The sequence below is a fragment of the Chiloscyllium punctatum genome, chromosome 16, assembly GCF_047496795.1.
Source record: "Chiloscyllium punctatum isolate Juve2018m chromosome 16, sChiPun1.3, whole genome shotgun sequence".
In the NCBI taxonomy this organism is placed as follows: Eukaryota; Metazoa; Chordata; class Chondrichthyes; order Orectolobiformes; family Hemiscylliidae; genus Chiloscyllium; species Chiloscyllium punctatum.
The window spans coordinates 4998378-5018632 of record NC_092754.1 but is presented as its reverse complement, the minus strand read 5'-3'; the positions used below and the strand labels follow the sequence as shown (position 1 = coordinate 5018632).

Sequence of the window (20255 nt, the reverse complement as noted above, 5' to 3'; positions counted from 1 at the left end):
TGTGGGAGGAAACTGAAGCACCCAAAGGAAATGCACACAGACACGGGTAAAATGTACAAGCTCGACACATTCACCAGAGGGTGGAATCGAATCCAGATCCCTAGTGCTGTGAGGAGACAGTGCAAACCATTGTACCACCCAAGGTTGAGGATAGTTGAAAAATGTGGTGCTGGAAAAACGCAGCAGGCCAGGCAGCATTCGAGGAGCAGGAGAATCGACGTTTCGGGCATGAGCCCTTCTTCAGGTTGAGGATAGCTTTGGAAAAGCAATGACCATTCAGCATGGATTGCTGCAGTGAGTGTCTAATGCCAGGAACTGCACACACATAACATTCAAATCGCATTTGTATTGGAAAGATGGTTGTAACACTCGATAGGTTAATTTTATTTGATTTTAATGCTACCTTCATCTAAACTGACCTTTCTATGGGTTTACCTTGTCCAAAAGGTAAAGCTCTGATTACTCAATGGCCTCATTGCTCTCTCTCTCTCTCACTCTCTCTCTCTCTCTCTCACACACACACACTGCCCTGAATTTCCTACATTTCTCTAGCCACCAACTTGGCCAGCTGTTGTTCTACTTATCCCATCGCTGGGAAATTTCAGCCACTTGGGCAGACATCTCTCTTGCTGTTAAAGGCAATCTTAACAAAACAAGTTGAACTGAACAGTGACAACAGTTGCTATTTTTTTCCAGTTTTTATTGAGTGAAAATCTCAAACCCTTGCATCAGTCATGCAAAACCAATCAAATAAATAAAACACATATATTAAATTTCTAACAGCACTAGATTCAAGTGGAAAAATATTCAGTTATCAATAACATAGGTGCCAAGGGGTCATATTCAAGTATTGGAGAACATTTTTTTTCCAAACCATATAAAAAAAGTTGTTGTCTCCATGTATAGAGCCATGTAATCGTAAGTGGATTAGGTTCTCCCCACAGAGAAAAAAAAACACAAAATCCATATGATCTAGAGATGGCTTCTTATCCTAGTGTGCAATATATATATTACAAAGGCTAGAATTCTCTTTTTGCTACATTGTAATCTTTCCTTTATTTTTCATCTCCAAGAGATCAATCCAGTTTTAGTTAAATTAACAGTAAAATGATCATATGCTTCAGCAGCTTGTCTATTTAAAAGATTTGGAGGTTGTTTCTGTCTGGTTGTACATAATTATTATTTTCTTTTCTCTTTGTGTTCTGGTAGACTATCTACACAATGCCATCTGGCAAACATCTACTGATGTCTTACCCGTTTTTTCAAAAACAATACAAGAGAGGGGAAGGAGAAAGAAACTCAACAGCTTCAGACTTCAATGTGCTCTGTGTATTAAAATAAAATGACTCATGCCAAGTTAATCCAAGTGCACAACCTGCTTCCCAGCTCTAAGCAATTTACAGGTTTTTTTTTCCTTTTCAAAGGACATATGGAATCAGAAAATAAGAAAAAGACCAGGATTAATATTGACTGCCTTGTGTCTTATGTTTAAATAGAACCCACTATTGGACAGGCAGCAAAAAATAAAGAACACACAAAATAAAACTGATGGATAACAGTATTAAATTAACTAGTAATTAATATTCATAGACCTAAGTTAATTCACGTTCTACAAAATTCAAGTTAAACCTGAACCACACTCTGTGTCAGTGCTAACAGTCTATGTCTTACTGTTGAAGAGCTGTGTTACACATCAATGCTAAAAGGAATTGCACACAAAATAAAACTACGGGCTATTCCAGAATATTTTTTTGAAAAAGAAATCCTTCAAATATAACATATAACTTTATTATGGAAATGTGCTTAACCCTTTGAGAACTGGCCATCTTGTTTTTGAAAAGGTGTCAGCTTTCAAGCAGCAACTTTTCACACATAATCTCCTGTCAGCCTAATGTTTGTGTGAATGAACGTACATTATGCTGGTTTTTACAAAGCACAGTTAGAGTGAGGAACATAGGACAAACACTTACAGTACATCAAAATAAGACACTATGAGGAGAATGGAGGCATTGTAGCCTTATTTTGTTTCAGGAATTAGTGCTTTAAAAAAAAGACTGCTGTTCTCAAAGGGTTAATATTATTGTTGCAGTTGGGCCCAGAGAAGAGTAATTGTAAATCATTCTTAAAGCCGTTGTAGTCCCTTTTTATCATGTACGTGGAAGGATTATATTCTTCACACTGACTGACTCTCAGTCTGTGTGCTGTAGCCCAAAAGAGTTGGTTGCAAACGTATCTTGCTCACGTTTTCAAAGAAATGTATTCACCATTAAATAATGGTAGACATTGAGATGGAGAGCAGTGAACACTTGACTCCCAATAAATGCTGAAAGGAGCTACTGCTGCTTTAAGACTTGGGCAAATTAGTCTGAATTTGCTTTTTCATTCATTGTAATTGGTAGGGCTCATAACTGTTAATGTGGAACTAAATTAGTGCAAACATGTATATATTATAACAAAAAAAAAGCAAAGAGCAAGCAAGCACACACTATTAACACTCGTCTGTAATGCTTCACCCAATGAGGTGTAGAAATGTGAACTGTAAGTGTGACCTTGCTCTTTTACAGGGACATTGCTTGCTTATACGAGACCTCAAGTATTAGTAAGAAGTGGTGCTACCAAAGAGCAGTGACACTGAGAAACATTCCTGCCAGCTTTTTATCCACATCCTAAAAAATCATTGCCATGACTTGCAAGTATTACTTCTGAAACATTTTTGAGCCAAGGAGCCAGAATCTGAAGGTCAAAATAAAGAGGGAATTGTTGCATGGTAAAGTGGCTATTAAAGGACCAGCAAAAGCTGGAGAAGCTCAGCAGGTCAGGCAGCCATTTGCAGAGACAGAGAAAAACCGAATGTAATATTTCAAATCAGTGAGCTTCCTCAAGACTGGACAAAGTTAGGGATGTAGGAAGTTTTACACAAGGACAGGGCCTGGGAAAGACAAGAATAAGGAAGAACAAATGGGAAGGTCAGTGATAGAACAGAAGGCAGGAGAGATTTTCCCTCAGTGTCCAATTTCCTGAGTGTGTTACCACATTCTGGTTTTTATTTCAGATTTCCAGCTCTCCAGTATTTTATTTTTGTGTAAAATTGCTCTTGTTTCTCCAAATTAAAATTTGTAGGAAAAGCCCTATATTACCTCGATCATTCTCAATAGCCTCCAACATAACTACAGCCATTTTGTTCTCAGCTTAAAATCTTCCACTAACTGTGATGTTATAAATCTTTGTCACTGTGATGGTTCAGTCAAAAATCACCCAAATGTGACTGCTCCAGTTCATAAAGACTTCACATTAATTAAGTCCGCAGCCCAGAATGGACACTGCTGCCTGGCTGTCTCCCAGCTGCCTTTAAAACAACTTCCACTCCTCTGATTCTGCAGGATTCTTGTACATCATCTGCTTCATGTTGGAAAATCAGGTTTGGCTGAGGCAACATACCAAAGTGGTCACTGGGAATCAGGGAGTTCAGAACCCTGAACTGAGGCAGAGTTATCACTGGCGAGGGTTGAAGGGTGGGCATTAGCCAAGTTTTGAGGTGGGCTATAGGAGGTGGTGATCACTGCTTCACTTTTCTTTATTCTTGCAAAGGATGTGGGATTTTGTAGGAAAGGCCCATCTCTATTATTGGCCTTGAACCAAATGACTTGCTCCATCATTTCAGTGGACAGTTAAGAGTCAACCACATTGCTGTGGGTCTGGAGTCACGTGTAGGCCAGACCAGGAAAGGACAGCAAATTTCCTTCCCTAAAGGGTTTCAGTGAACAAGACAGGTTGCTAAAATAATAGTTTTGTGGCAGTGTTCATGTTATTTGTTGTATTGTTATAACAACTTAAATGCCATGGTGGGATTTGAACTCAGGTCCCAGAGCATTAGCCCAGGCCTGTGGATTACTAGTCCAGTGGCATTCCCACTACACCACCATCTCCCAATAATAAGTTATAAAAGGGCAAGCTCATTCTGGGTGTCAAAAATTTAAAGTACGCATCAGATGGAGGTTGAGTCAATTGTGGTCTGAATTAATGGCAAGCTAGACTTGAGGCAGGTTCCAATACAGACGTCAACGCTTTCGATGTGCTCCAGTGGGTGTAAGGATGGAGACAGTGGCTGTTGCGGCATTGGAATAGTGGAAACTGGAGGGGACGAGGCTAAGGGTCTCAGCAGCAGATGAACTCAATGGCAGCGTTAGGTGAAGGAATGGCAATGGAGTCAGAAGGTCAACCCGGGGTCAAGCAAAGGCTGTGAGACGTGTGGCTCAACATTGGCTGGGAAGGAGGTTGGATTTGGAATGGGGGAAAGAACAGAAGCTGAGCTGTGGGAAGTGCTTCTTCACAAGAACACAAGGCACTGGGGCAGGAGGCCATTTGGCCCATTGAGCCTGCTCTACCATTCAATACAATCATGGCTGCGATGAAAGTGAGGACTGCAGATACTGGAGATCAGAGTGTTGCTGGAAAAGCACAGCAGGTCAGACAGCATCTAAGGAGCAGAAAAATCGACGTTTCAGGAGATGAAGGGCTTTTGCCCAAAATGTTGATTTTCCTGCTCCTCGGATGCTGTCTGACCTGCTGTGCTTTTCCAGCACCATACAATCATGGCTGATCTTGAGCTTCAACTCCACTTTCCTGCCTTGACCCTATTCCTCCTGATTTTAAAATGCTTCAACCAAGAGGTTTATTTGGAAGCACAAGCTTTCAAAGCGCTGCTCCTTTGTCAGGTAGCTAGTGATTTTTAATTTTGTCCACCTCAGTCAAATACTGGCACCTCCACATCATGTCAGCCAAGGGGGAGGGATGAGCAGGAGTCAAGGGTAGGTTCTTTGGAACCTCTGGGTTTTCAATTTCTGGACCACTGCCTGGGCTGAGTCCCTCTCCTCCTCAGTCGTGATAGTCTCCCACATTGACCTCTGACATCTCTACATCATGGGACCCAGCAACGTTTCCCTCACTACAGGAGTGTGTTAACACCAGTAGATCAGGGCCTTTGGATCCTTTAGATTCAGGGTACCAATCTATACAATATCCTTTTTTACTTCATCAGACTAATTTATTGAATCAAACAACATCAGGGTGCTCTAACTAATTGAATGTTTCCCCAGTGGTGCAGCTCCTGAACAATGTGCCCATTGTAACTGCACCTGAAAAGATTAAAGACGTGGGAAAGTTTAGAATTGATCCTGTTCAGAGCCCATACTTCAATGAGGAAGATACACTAAAACTAATTTATTTAGAAAGGAGTTGATATATTCAAAATAACAGGATTTTATAGATATTTACACTGGCGATACCCCACTAGTTAGTGACTAATGAGGTGTTAAACTGACCCCTTTAGCTGAGCAATTAACAGCTGAGCTTTCAGTAAAGGTGGAAATAGGTGTCATTAATCTGCAGCTGAAGTGTGTGCTGTGTCTGGACTGCAAATCTATACAATTAGCAAAGCAAGCATCCAGAGAAGTCAGGAGGGAAGAGACTGGCAAGAAGATGAGCAGTTAACTTTAAAAGGTACGGCTAAGAATCTTCACATTGGTCAGCGAAAGATAAACCCTCGTGAGTTGACTTAATGTTACAACAGAAACAAGCTTCTATATTCTGGCAGTGTGACAAACTCACTCTGAGATAGTGGTCACGCTGGAGAAAGCTGTGGTTTCAGATATTTTTAACTCAACATGACCAGGCACCTCTGGAGCAGATGGGATTCAAATCCAGCTCTTTAGAACCAGAGGTAGGGACACTACCACTGTGCCACAAGCTGAGCCCCTGAAATGTTGTTTTTCTCTCTCTCTCTCTCTCTCTCTCTCTCCCTCTCTCTCCCTCCCTGTGCCTGTACTCTCTGGGAAATGACAGAGACTAGTTCCCCATTGCCAACGTAAAAGCAGAAGAGGGGACACGGGTATGAACTTGCTGTGATTGGATTCGGTTCAAAAGTAAAAATTTCCAGGGCTCTGAGGGAAGACTTGGGAGTGGGTCTAACTGGATTGTCGGATGGGCACGATGGGCTGAACGGCCTTCTTCTGTGTTCTAGTCTAAGATAAAACCAATAATATTAACCAACAACGGTATCCCAGTCACATGGACACTAATTTGATGGCACAGGGTACAGTGAAGGTGGCAAAGAGAAGGGACCATCAATATGACTCTCCTTTTTCTTTCCTTATTTGCTTCTTAATTATGATTTTGTATAAGTTTACACTGGGCACATTAACAAAACATGAGTTGCACAACAGCACAATAGAATCACTAGGGGAAAGAATGAGTTCCCATTCATGAAAGAATTGAGAATGATGGGTTTGAATTGCAAATAGTTGGTGAAAGCAGCAAAAGCAACATGTGAAATAACTTGCTCACACAGCAAGTGGCTAAGGTTTACAATAGTCGATTGCCTGAGAATGTGGCGGAGACGGTAGATTTGAAGCATTTAGATTGAAATTTGAGAGTTGTCTGAAAAGGAAGAATATGCAGGCTGACAGGGAGGAAGCAGGGGAATGGGGCCGTGTGACATGCTCACTTAAAGAGCCATCATAGCCATGATGGACCAAATGGCCTCCTTCAACACTGCAACAATTTGGTGATGACATGGCTTTCTTTGTGATTTCTTTGAGTCTGCAAGAAATACATTCAGCCTTAGAGATACAAGAGGCCACGTGTTTAAACAATCTTAAACACACAGAGAAAAGTTAACTTTTGATCAGAAACTCATAAGCAAACACGTTAAAACAGGTACTACAGCTCTAAGCCTCAGTAGAATCAAGAGTTAGATTCAACTTGGTGGCGAATGATTCACAAACAATGTCACCGACGTTAGCCCCCAAAGTATCGACAATATTCATATTGATTTCTGCTTTAAATATAAAAAATAACTTTACTTGAAATGCTCTCAGTCTATCTAGGAAACAAACCAAAGAGGTGGAGAAACTTGGAGAAACCACATGTGCTTCTTTACAACTGTAAAAGAAAGATTATTCTGGAACAGCCCAAAATAGCAATGAGTGGAATGGAATGGAAGAACCTCAGATGTAGCGAGTGACTTGGGATGATACAACCAAACTCCAGAGTGAGAAGGTTCTCGGGAGAGAGAGAACGAGAGGAGGAAAGAAACCTTCAAAACAAAATAAATTAATGGAAGAATAAAAATGGAACTTCATTCACATCAAGTGCAAACACCACATGTTACACAATAAACATCTGTCAATCTGCACTTATCTAAATGCTTCGAGATTTACCGTTAAGAAATCATTTTACACAATCTTATCTGAAAGTCATCTCATCTCCCACAGTTTGGTGCTAGAGGTGATGGTGGGGCTGACTACAGAAAGTGGTGATTTAAAACTGCCTTTGTAAATTCTTCGCTTGCACACTCTGCCATATTACATAATGTACACTACAGCTCAAACTGCTTAGGATTCCCGGTATCATATACTTGTTTTTTCCTTTGAAAATTCCAAAAATTAAAACAATAAAGTCTAGCAGACATGCACACACGCAACCAAGGAGTTTTCCATAGCAAAGGTAATACCCAAATATTACATGATGTCCAACTCCAGAAATGTCGGATTATAGATTTTAGTTTCTCCTGCATATTAAAAGGGTTTAATTATGTTGGTCGGGTTGTAAACATCTTTCAGGGAAAACAACTCTTCATACTGCTGCTATCTCCTCTCCACATAGCATCTGAAGCCAGACGATTTGTTCATCTGTAATCGTGATTCTTTTGATTTGTGTAGGGCGTCGTCCCGTTGTCATCAGCTGATCTGGAAGCATGGTGTTGGGGAGAGGAAGCTGAGAAAATCTCTACTGCAGAGCTGGTCTGATCGCAGCAATAATTCTCACCGTGCACTCAGGGCCCCTTCAACACAACAGCGCCTGTGGAGTCTTTGCTGTTAATTCCACTACTTTTTTTTTCATTTAATTAAGAACAACTGTCATCCCAGATAATTTAAACAAGTATATAGAGTACAGATTCTTTATATAGGAAGGGAAGGGGTTGGGGTGGTTGGGGGGGAAGCTGTCCCCAGCTACAGCCCTGTGGCGTCATCTTTCTCGTCCGTGTTCTCGGGTACGGTGCCACGGGAGCTGTCCGAGTCCGTGTTGAGATCATCATCATCTTCGTTGAGGTCTTCGTCCTGTGTCATGTCGTTCTCGTCTTCAGCGTCTCCAGATGTGACGGCTGGGTCTTCCTGGAGAGGCCCAGCCACCGAGACCACCTCGTGGGGCTTTGTGCTCAGATCCAGCGAGTCATTCAAACCGATGCCGGCGGGGTTACGCAGGAAGAACAGGGAGCTGTCGACATTGGTGCTGAGGTTGAGGGAGCCATCCAGGTTGAGGGAGGACCCCTGTGAATCGTACTCCGTCGTGGTGCCCGTGGCGTGCATGGCCTCACGGGGGGGCGAGACAGACGTCGTTTCCCCGCGCTCCAGCTTCTCGTGTTTGCGCTTGTGAGAGTCCATCTGTGACATGCCCACCACTGTGTGTTTACACTCAGGGTAGGTGCAGTGGAAATGGGAGCACTTCAGCTTGTATTTACAGTCAGGAACCCCACAGTCCACACTCGAACTGAACTGGCAGAAACCAGCAGCGCTGATCACATCTTGCTTGCCATGGTGTTTCCGGTGGGCGGTCACCTTGGTGCTGTCCGTACAGCGGAAACCACACCGAAGGCAGTGGAAGTGGGTACTGTTCCCAGAAAACTGACAATCTGCAAAATAGCACCTCAGGGAGGACTTAAAGCGCTTGAAGTCATCGAGAACGAGATTATCCACTCGGTCGTGGTGCTGGGCGTGTTTGTACATGTGAGTGCGCCCACAGAACTTGTAGCCACAATTCTCCCGGGTGCAGTGGTAGTGGGTGACCTTCAGCGAGAATTGGCAAGAGGTGTCTTTGCAGTCTTCGTAGAGATCGTAACGTTTGAAACCCTCCAGCATCATTCCTTCATCCAGCATCTTCCGGGAAGAGGCTGTTTTCCGTCGCTTTCCAAACGGAGACATGTCTTCGATGATCCAGAATCTTTTCTTTGCCCCAGAAGCAGTCGGAAGTGAAATGGTGTTCCCTGGAAGCAGAAAAGAAGATCAAGAGGTCACGGGTCTAACTCTGCATTTAGTTGGGGTCAGACACATTGGAGACTATAACAATGGCTTTATAGTTAGTGATGCAAACCTCCCTTTCTTCCAGCAACAGAGGGGGTCACTACAATGAACTGACCACATTGAAAACATTGCACAACATATACTGGAGCCAAGGTACTATGCAGAAATGTACACCACAGAAACACACAGCTTGGCCAAAATATCTATTTGGTCTTCATGCCTTTTCCCCCCAATATTCATCCAAGCCAAGATCTTCTCACGGTCCAGCTGACTGTACTATGGCCAGTTTTGACAATATTCTTTCAGATCATGAGGGGATCACTGGCAAGGCCAGTGGTTATTGCCCATTCCCTCACTGCCCTTGAACTCAGCCATTCCAGAGGGCACTGAGGAACCAACTACATTGCTATGGGCCTGGAGTTACACATCGGCCCAGAACAGGTAAGGGTGGCAGATTTCCTCCCCTAAAGGATATTAGTGAACTGGATGGATTTTACCAAAACTTGATGATAGCTTCATAGTTACCAGATTTATTTGATTTCTGTTCCAGATTTAAATTCCATCAGCTGGCATTGTCTTCAAGGAGTAGTTAGATATAGTTCTTAGGGCTAAAAGGTTCAAAGGGTACGGGGAGGAAATGGGAAAGCTGGATGATCAGACATGATCATGTTGTACGGGGAGCAGGCTCGAAGGGCTGAATGGCCTATCCCTGCTCCTGTTTTCTAACTTTCTTTGGTTTTATTGGTGGGATTTGAATCCACGTCCCTCAGTGCTTTGACCTGGCCAGCTGATTACTACTCCAGTGACATCTGAATTTAAAAAAAAACACACAGAGAAAGGAAACAAAATGATGCTGCACTTGTCTAGATGCATGGAGACAAGGTGTGGGGTGAAGAGACATTGATACTGGGAAGGGAGAAAGAAGGAGACACTGAGCCTTGTCTGTCTGGGGAATCAATTTGGGAGATCCGGAATGGGGATGCTGACAAGGAAGCTGTATTTTTCGTACCATTCCTCTGCTCTCCTGACTCAGTAAGGTCCCATAGCACAGTGTCATAACGGAGTGCAACTTCTCCCCAGTGGAGGGGCCTCTTGTCTAGAGTGGGGGAGAGGGGTGCAGCGCAAATTGGACCTCGTGATAACGCACCACAGCTCACTCAGACCCTGTCCCACAGGAAGTTCCAATGCACATGCACAATGAGCAGAGAACGTCAGAGAACGGGTGGTCCGTGGACCTGCTTTGGAGCAGAGGTGTAGAAGTCAGGAGGTTATGCTGAACATAAGAACATCTCAGAGTTCCTATCCCACTTGGTCTCCATTGTCTAGGGAGAGCAGCATCAGCTGTTAGTCATGCAGCTTACATTGGCATAAGTTGGAAAAATCAATTTCAAATAATTATGAAATTGGATAACCAGCTCCACATTGATAGCCCTGAATACTCTCTTCCGCCTCTCCCCATCACCGTTTCTGCTGCTGAGGTGCTCACACATTTCAGTGCAAACAAATGGAAAATTTCCCTATAATTTTCATAAACATACAAAAACTAAAATACAAACAGCAACCAGATATTTGCTGCAAAGCCAAACACCAGGCTGCTTGCTCAGTCTGATATTCAAACATGCTCCAGGCGTAAGGATAAGGCTCCCCTCAGCCTGGGTGTCTGGGGTGTTACAGAATGTGCTGCTAAAACCACTGTTCTTGCTGCCATTAATTGCCGAGAGAACATATCCTTCAGAAACCCACAAGCAGACCAATTCCTGCCTCCTTTTCCAGGTGAATGGAATAAACAGGAAGTGCTCCCTGATATTTATCTCCCAACCAATCTGAGTAAAGCCATTTACCAGAGGACTCTTTTGTGGACAAAATGACTGTCGCACTTCTAACATTCCCAGTGACCAGGATCTCTGAATTATTAAAGTACAGAAAGAGGCCATTCAGCCCATTGTGTTTGTACCGGCTCTCCAAATGAGCATTGTGACTTAACATCACTCTCCCACCTTATCCCTGGAACCCTGCACTTCGTTCCTTTACATATAACAGTCCAATTCTATCTTAAATTACCACCTCATTTGAACCTGCCTCGATCCCAGTCTCAGGCCACACATTCCAGGTGCTAGTCACTCACTGCGTGAACATAGAACATAGAACATAGAACATAGAAGAATACAGCGCAGTACAGGCCCTTCGGCCCTCGATGTTGCGCCGATCAAAGCCCACCTAACCTACACTAGCCCACTATCCTCCATATACCTATCCAATGCCCGCTTAAATACCCATAAAGAGGGAGAGTCCACTACTGCTACTGGCAGGGCATTCCATGAACTTACGACTTGCTGAGTGAAGAACCTACCCCTAACATCAGTCCTATATCTACCCCCCCTTAATTTAAAGCTATGCCCCCTTGTAATAGCTGACTCCATACGTGGAAAAAGGTTCTCACTGTCAACCCTATCTAACCCCCTAATCATCTTGTACACCTCTATCAAATCACCCCTAAACCTTCTTTTCTCCAATGAAAACAACCCCAAGTGCCTCAGCCTTTCCTCATAGGATTTTCCTACCATACCAGGCAACATCCTGGTAAACTTCCTCTGCACCCGTTCCAGTGCCTCCACATCCTTCCTATAGTATGGCGACCAAAACTGCACACAATATTCCAGATGCAGCCGCACCAGAGTTTTATACAACTGCAGCATGACCTCAGGACTCCGGAACTCAATTCCTCTACCAATAAAAGCCAGTACGCCATTTGCCTTCTTCACTGCACTATTTACCTGGGTGGCAACTTTCAGAGATCTGTGTACATGGACACCAAGATCCCTCTGCTCTTCCACACTACTAAGTAGTCTACCATTAGCCCAGTAATCCATCTTTTTATTACTCTTACCAAAGTGAATCACTTCACACTTAGCTACATTGAACTCCATTTGCCACCTTTCTGCCCAGCTCTGCAGCTTCTCTATATCCCGCTGTAACCTGCCACATCCTTCCTCACTGTCTACAACTCCTCCGACTTTCGTATCATCCGCAAACTTGCTCACCCAACCTTCTAACCCTTCCTCCAGGTCATTTATAAAAATGACAAACAGCAATGGTCCCAAAACAGATCCTTGCGGAACACCGCTAGTGACGGCACTCCAAGATGAACCTTTGCCATCAACTACTACCCTCTGTCTTCTTCCAGAGAGCCAATTCCTAATCCAAACCTCCAACTCACCCTCTATGCCATATCTCTGTATTTTCTGCAGTAGCCTACCATGGGGAACCTTATCAAACGCCTTACTAAAATCCATATATACCACATCTACCGCTTTCCCCTCATCTACCTCCTTAGTCACCTTCTCAAAGAATTCAATAAGGTTTGTGAGGCACGACCTGCCCTTCACAAAATCATGCTGACTATCCTTGATCACATCATTCTTATCCAGATGTGCATAAATCCTATCCCTTACAATTCTCTCTAAGACTTTGCCCACAACAGAAGTGAGACTCACTGGCCTATAGTTACTAGGATTATCCCTACTCCCCTTCTTGAACAAGGGAACCACGTTTGCTAGCCTCCAGTCCTCTGGCACTACTCCTGTCGACAAAGAGGACACAAAAATCAAGGCCAATGGCTCTGCAATCTCCTCCCTTGCTTCCCAGAGAATCCTAGGATAAATGCCATCAGGCCCAGGGGACTTATCTATTTTCACCCTTGCCAGAATTTCCAACACCTCTTCTCTACATATCTCAAAGCCATCCATTCTACTTATTCGTGCCTCAGTATTCATATCGACAACAATGTCCTGTTCCTGAGTGAATACTGACGAAAAGTATTCATTCAGCGCCTCCCCAATCTCTTCAGCCTCCACACGCAACTTCCCATTACTATCCTTGATTGGACCTATTCCTTCCCTAGTCATTCTTTTATTCCTAACATACCTATAGAAAGCCTTCGGGTTTTCCCTAATCCTACCAACAAGAAGATTTTTCTTGTACCATTTTTGCTTCTTCTGCTAACCACACTTCAAAATACCTTGGTGGCTGTAAAGGGCTGTCCTAAAGTCATGAAAAGTGCTACATAAATGAAAATTCATTCACACCTTTTGTGGTTCATTGGGTCAGTTTAGACACCACTAAGAATTGACCAGAACAAAAGGGATGACAAACTCTCTGCTTTGAGAGATATTAGTGAGACAATAGGAGCTGGGGCAATTCAGCAGCTTCCAATCCTATAGTAGCGACTACACCTCACTGACTAACTACACGTTGGGATGTGTGAAGATGTAAGGTGCTATAAAAATGCAATTGAACTGATGATCATTTGTTTCTGATACTAGCCAGTTATTATGTTTTTTCTTTAAAAAAAAAGTTGCGTTTGATTTCAGAACTTAGGATGGAATAGAGTAGTTGATCTGAAACACTAATTTAATTGATCTGAAACACAAATTCTGTTCCTCTCTCTCTTGAGAGAGAGAGACCAGGCCAGTATTTCCAGCACTTCCTGTTTTTATTTTGAGGCTTTATAACTTCTGGTTTCCTTGCCCAGTCCTTGTAACCACCACACAACTCGACCCATATTGCTACAGAACAGGTAGAAGTGATAGAAAAGAATAAAAACATAACAAATAAAAAGACATACTCAACAAATGCACGTTTCCACACTTATTTAAGCAATCATATCCTCTATATTTTACTAAAGATTCATAAAGTTATTCAAGAAACTGACAGGAGGAGGAGGTTCTATAAGTATCCCCTTACCCAATGAGGGGGGAGCCCACCACAGCAGTGCAGAAGCAAACTCAACAATCTTTAGCCAGAAGTGATGAGTGCATGATCCATCTCATCCCAGCCCAATGGTCCTCAGCATCACAGATACCAGTCTTCAGCCAATTTGGTTTTCTCCACATGAGATCAGAAAATGGCTGATTGTACTGGGTACTGCTAAGTGATGACTATCTCTGACAAGAGTTGAAAAATGTGGTGCTGGAAAAACACAGCAGGCCAGGCAGCATCCGAGGAGCAGGAGAATCGACGTTTTGGACATAAGCCCTTCATCAGGGATGAGCCTCTCTGACAAGAGCAAACCTAACTGACAGCCCCCAACATTCAATGCTTTATCCCCCACTATCAATATCCCGGGGGTTACCATTGACCAGAACTGAACTGCAACCACCATATAAAAACTAGCTCCAACAGGAGGTCAATACTAGGAACCCTGCAAGTATAACTCACCTTTTGTCCCCCCAAGGCCTGTTCACCATCTATTATGCAAACGTCAGCAGTGTTGACAAATGCTGACTTCAGTTGTGGGAAGTGCACCCAATCCCCAGCTTCTCGAGAACCGGGTTAGGGAACTGGAGTTCGACGAACTTCGGATCATTTGGGAGGCGAAGGGGGTTATTGAGAGGAATTACAGGGAGGTAGTTACTCCATAGACACGTGAAGAAGGTAGATGGGTTACTGTCAGGAGTAGGAAAGGGAATCAGTAGCCAGTGCATGGATTTCCTGTGGCCATTCCCTTCAACAACAAGTATGCCATTTTGGATACTGTTGCCGGGGATGACTTACCAGGGGTAGGCATTGGGGTCTCTGGCACAGAGTCTGTCCCTGTTGCTCAAAGGGGAAGGGGAAAGAGGAGCAGAGGTTTAGTCACTGGGGATTCCATTGTGGGAGGACAGATAGGAGGTTCTGTGGAAACGAGAGAGACTCACAGTTGGTGTGTTGTCTCCCAGGTGCCAGGGTTTGTGAGGTCTCTGACCATGTTTTCGGGATCCTTGAGGGGGAGGGGGAGCAGCCCCAAGTCGTGGTCCACATTGGCACCAGCAACAGATAGATAGGAAGAAAGGTGGGGATTTAAGGCAAAAAATCAGGGAGTTAGGGTGGAAGCTTCACACTGGAACAGAGTTGCAATCTCTGATTTGTTGCCTGTGCCACGTGCCAGTGAAGCGAGGAACAGGGAGAGCGCGGAGCTAAACATGTGGCTACAGGGATGGTGCAGGAGGGAGGGTGGATGGTGAATGGTTGGATGGTGCAGGAGGGAGGGATTTGGATTCTTGGATAACTGGAAATCTATCTGGGGAAGGTGGGACCTCTACAAATAGGATGATCTTCACCTGAACCAGAGGGGCACCAATATCCTTGGAGGTGGGAGAGGAATTTTGCTAATGCTTTTCGGTGGGGTGGGAGGGGGTGTGGATTTAAACTAATGCAGCAGGGGGATGGGCAAGAAATAAAAGGGTGACTGAGGATGGGCAATAAATACTCACTGTTAAAAACACAGGGACATGACGTGTCAGGTAGGTCAGACTGAACATGGGAAACAGCAGAGAGGAACTTCTGGTTAAATGTCACACAGATTTCATTTTCCAAAAATTCACAAGATTCAAGCATCATCTATTCAGCCAATGCTTACTAGCTAGAGTGCTGTGGGTCTAAGACCTCAGATTTCCTTTCTCAGAGGGCATTAGTGAACCAGGTCAGTTTTCACAATAACTAGACTAACTTTTCACTCCAGATTTTTGTTGAATTCAAATTTCACCATCTGCCATTGGTGAGGTTGGAAGCCCAGATCATTAACCTGGGCTTTTGGATTTCCTGGTCCAGTGACACTGTCACTGTACCACCACCTCGCCTCAACTATACTTCTGCATTCTCCCCCCCCCACCCCGACTCCCAATGACTGGACAATAATTTCTATCATTGTCAACTTGAGTGAACAAGTAACAATAATAAAATGTAATATGGTGTTGGAATGTTTTACCTGAGCATGTTTAACTTTGATCTGAAACTAGCTTATTGTAATAATTAGTATTAATGTATTAAACAACTTTAGCAAAGAAAGAAAGTAAAGCCTATTAAACAAAAAAAAGGAATTGCTGGAAATCGGAAGCAACATCAGGAATTGCTAAAAAACAGAACTCAGAGGGTCTGGCAGCATCTGTGCAGAGAGAGAAGAGTTAACATTTTGAGAAGTTCTTTAGAACTGGAACAGAAACATTGCCTCGACTTTCTCTTCACAGAGGATGGCAGATGTCCTGAGTTTTTACAGCAATTCTTGATTTTGAATACAAAACCCATTGTTTATTTTCGAAAGCTCCAATAAATCTGTAGTTCTGCACCATATAAGGCTCTATAATCAATCCAAAAAAATGAGCTGGGTTTAATGAATTTATTGTAAGGAAGATTTCAAGGTGTTCACACAGCAGTGACAGAAGGAGGAAGGAATTTCAACGGCTCAAACAAAATCCCTAAAATGGCAACAGTGAGAGTTCAGAAACCAGCTGTCACCAGCTGAGATGGATTTTGAGGGTGAGTTGCAATATCTGAGTACAAATACTTTCTTCCACCACCATAGTGCTTACATAATCACTGTCTGAATTGATGGTGAAAACTAATACATAATGTGCACAAACATTTTGTAGCAGGACCTCACATCTTAAACCAATTGGCATTTTACATCAATAGTGAAAGCTGCAAAGTTTGGACTTTATGAAAGAGGCTGGTCTGTGATTAGCTTAAAGCTTCAAATCTTTGATCTGTTTTGTCATTCTCAACAAAAAAACAGAATACCAAGTTTAACTTGCATTTAGTTAGTAGATGCATGTGACAAATGTATTGAAGTGGATTAGAGTGGTGCTGGAAAAGCACAGCAGGTCAGGCAGCATCCGAGAATCAGGAAACTCGACATTGCGGGCAAAAGCCCTTCATCAGGAATAGATGAAGGGCTTTTGCCCGAAACGTCGATTTTCCTGCTCCTCGGATGCTGTCTGAACTGCTGTGCTTTTCCAGCACCACTCTAATCCAGAATCTGGTTTCCAGCATCTGCAGTCATTGTTTTTACCTAAATGTACCTCACTTTGTTTTAATTTTATATATGCAAGAGTTCTTCCAGTTAAAACCAAACATCGTCAAAAAAAATTGAACTTAACTTCAATGGATGTACATAAGCTCATAGGAAATAGGAATAGCAGTAGGCCATTCGGCCCCTGGAGACTGATCCACCATTCATTTGGCTCATGTCTGATCCAACATTCCTCACATCCACTTTCATGCCTTTTCCCATAATCTTTGATTCCTTGACTGATCAGGAATCTATCTCAACCTTAAATATACACAAGGTCTCTGTCCCCACAGCACTGTGTGGCAAGAGGTTTCAAAGACTCACAACCCTCTGTTCAATCAACAAAAAATATGAATTTCCTCTGACACTAAATTTGAAGGTAGTAATACTTTGTAATTTATTTAATTTCATTGTGGTGATGATGCAAGCGGGGAGCTGTTTTCCTACAATTTTGTCAGCAAGTTACAAGTTGTCATGAGAAATCGGACATCTCATTTACTTTCCAAGAAGAATTAATACAAGCTCAATGCATTAATGCCAACATTAGCACCTTCCTACACCAGGCCAGTCTTTCTATGAAGGACTTCCAACCTTCATGTCCAAATTGCACAAGTCCCATAAGGAACTGGGCAGCTATTCACTTGAGCAGTGGCCCTTGGAGTGATCAAATAGGGAACACTCAGCCCTCTCTCACCCATGCAGGGTAGACTCAGATCTTGGTTGCTGACTTGAGTAGATAATGTATTAATGTATTGAATTGCCTGCTCCCTCCATCCCCATAATACTGTTCAAGAGGGCAGAAATATGATGACAGAATGCCGACTTATTGCTACGTGAAAACATATAAAATGAGGGGCATGACTCGGCCATTTGCCCCTCCAAGCCGCTTCCATCATGGCTGACCATCCAGTACCCTGTTCCTGCTTTTGCCCCATATCCTTTGATCCATTTGTTATGTAAAACATTATCTGTTTCTTGAATAAATTCAGTGCCTTGTCCTCCACAACCTTCTGTGGTAGAGAATTCCACAGATTCTTCGAGTGAAGATGAATTTCCTCAGCTCAGTCCTAAATGGTCTACTGCATATCTTAAGACTGTGACCTCTGGTTCTAGATTCCCCAACTAGGGAAAACACCCTCCCTGCCTCTCGCCCTTCTAAACTCTAGTGAAGACACTTATATCATACAGCCATGAGGCATAGGATCAGAAGCAGGCCATTCATCCCATCGAGTCTGCACCATGATTGAATGGCTGATTGAATGGCTGATCTGATAATCCTTTTCCCCACAATCCTTGATTTCCATACTGATTAAAAAATCTATGCCAGCCTTGAATAAACTTAACGACCCAGCTTCAACATCCTTCTCAGATAAAGAATTCAAGTCTCCCTAACAACCTTGTACGTTTCAATAAAGCTGCCTCTCATTCCTCTAACCCTGAATCTACTGAACCTCTCTTAAAAAAAACAGTCCTTCTATTCCTGGGATCGGCTGAATGCACCTTCTCTGGACCGCCTCCAATGCCAGGATACCTTTCCTTAGATAAGAGGCCCAAACTGTTCGTCGTATTCCAGTTGTGGCCTGACGAGTACCTTACATAGTTTTAGCAAAACCTCTCTACTTTCATATTCCATTCCCTTTGAAATAAAGGCTCAAATTCTCTCTGTCTTCCCTGATAATCGCTGAACATGGATGCTAGCCTTTTGTGACTCCTAAACCCTTCTGTTCTGTACCTTCTAGAAGACTTTCTCCACTAAAATAAAATTCAGCTCTTGTCATAATCATAAACCTTCGCTGGATTTCCTCTATGTCAACTATATCCTTTACATCCAGAAGCACTCTTGCAAGCAACTGAATATCTTTTTCCCCAACAGCCACAGGACTGTTACCACCTATAAATTACCACCAGTAATCACCAGTGTTTTCCAATTGATCAAATTACATGCAAAACCCATTAGGGCAATGTATACTACCAAATGTGAGGGTGAGGTAGTGACAGAGAGAAGGAAAGGGCTAAATCAAAATGTATATCCTTTCTTAGCTAAAACTCACACAACATCAGGTTATAGTCCAACAGTTTTATTTGGAAGCACTAGCTTTCAGAGTGCTGCTCCTTCATTAGGTGGTTGTGGAAATAAGATTGTAAGATCACGTTCTTATTCTCCACAGCCACCTGATGAAGGAGCAGCGCTCCGAAAGCTAGTGCTTCCAAATAAACCTGTTGGACTATAACCTGGGGTTTTGGATTAGTGGTGCTGGAAGAGCACAGCAGTTCAGGCAGCATCCGAGGAGCAGCAAAATCGACGTTTCGGGCAAAAGCCCTTCATCAGGAATTCCTGATTGATTGATTCCTGATGAAGGGCTTTTGCCCGAAACGTCGATTTCGAAGCTCCTTGGATGCTGCCTGAACTGCTGTGCTCTTCCAGCACCACTAATCCAAAATCTGGTTTCCAGCATCTGCAGTCATTGTTTTTACCTATAACCTGGGGTTGTGTGATTTTTAACTTTGTACACCCCAGTCTAACAAGAGCACCTCCAAATCGTGACTATCCTTTCTTAGATATGGAGAGCAAAAATGCACACAATACTCCAGGTGTGGTCTCACCAAGCTTCTGTATAAAAACTGCAGTTAGAATTCTATTAAAATCTAACAGAATGATGATAGGCAATGAGGCAGTTTGCTACGCCCTCAATGTAAGGTAGGAAGTTCCACTATTTGACTAATAAATCATCCTGAATTAGAGAGGATTTCCCTGCCTTTATACCTATTGAGGTCCTATTGTGTGGACAGCATATCAATTAGGCAGCACCAGACCATAGAGACTGGCCCCAACATCTAAGGACACCATCCAACATGTGTTTATACTGCCCTATTGAGGGGCTGGAGATCTCGGGGTGTTCTTCTAGAACACCCAGGCAGACACTGGGTTTCCCCTGTCCCCTCCCTACATTCCCCCAAAACCCAGTCTTGCTGAAAACCCTTCAGACATCTTGGACACTTGGTAAGTGGGCCAGAGGGCTGTTAAAACCTCATGATGTTCCACGAAACCTTATCGTGTGTGGCAAGTTAAAACTCTTCTTAGTGCAAATGCTTTAATGTATACAATTTAAAATTATTTAATGTACACATCAGATCCAAGTTCCAAAGTCCAAATCAGGAGCCAGGTGCATTATCGCTAGGCTGGCAATGGACTGCAATACTGTACACGTGCTGTATTGTCAGAGGTGCCACCCAATTGATGAACTGAGCTGCCTCATGAGGAAGACTCAGTCTCCATAAATCTTTCTGTGGAATAATACACTGATCCCAACAAAAAACACCATCCAAAACAAAACAAGTCAGCGCCATTAACA

General features: G+C 43.2%; 1 protein-coding gene across 14 annotated transcripts in view; it reads right to left on the bottom strand.

Moving 5' to 3' along the window:
- Window positions 1–698: 698 nt before the first annotated feature.
- Window positions 699–20255, bottom strand: part of casz1 (castor zinc finger 1) — a 390214-nt gene continuing 370657 nt past the window's right edge. For all 14 annotated transcript variants that reach the window (XM_072586051.1, XM_072586063.1, XM_072586065.1 and 11 more), the window contains one exon: window positions 699–9040. In XM_072586051.1, coding sequence (XP_072442152.1) covers window positions 8010–9040 — 1031 coding nt within the window. In that variant the 3' untranslated portion in view covers window positions 699–8009. The remainder of the gene's footprint in view (window positions 9041–20255) is intronic.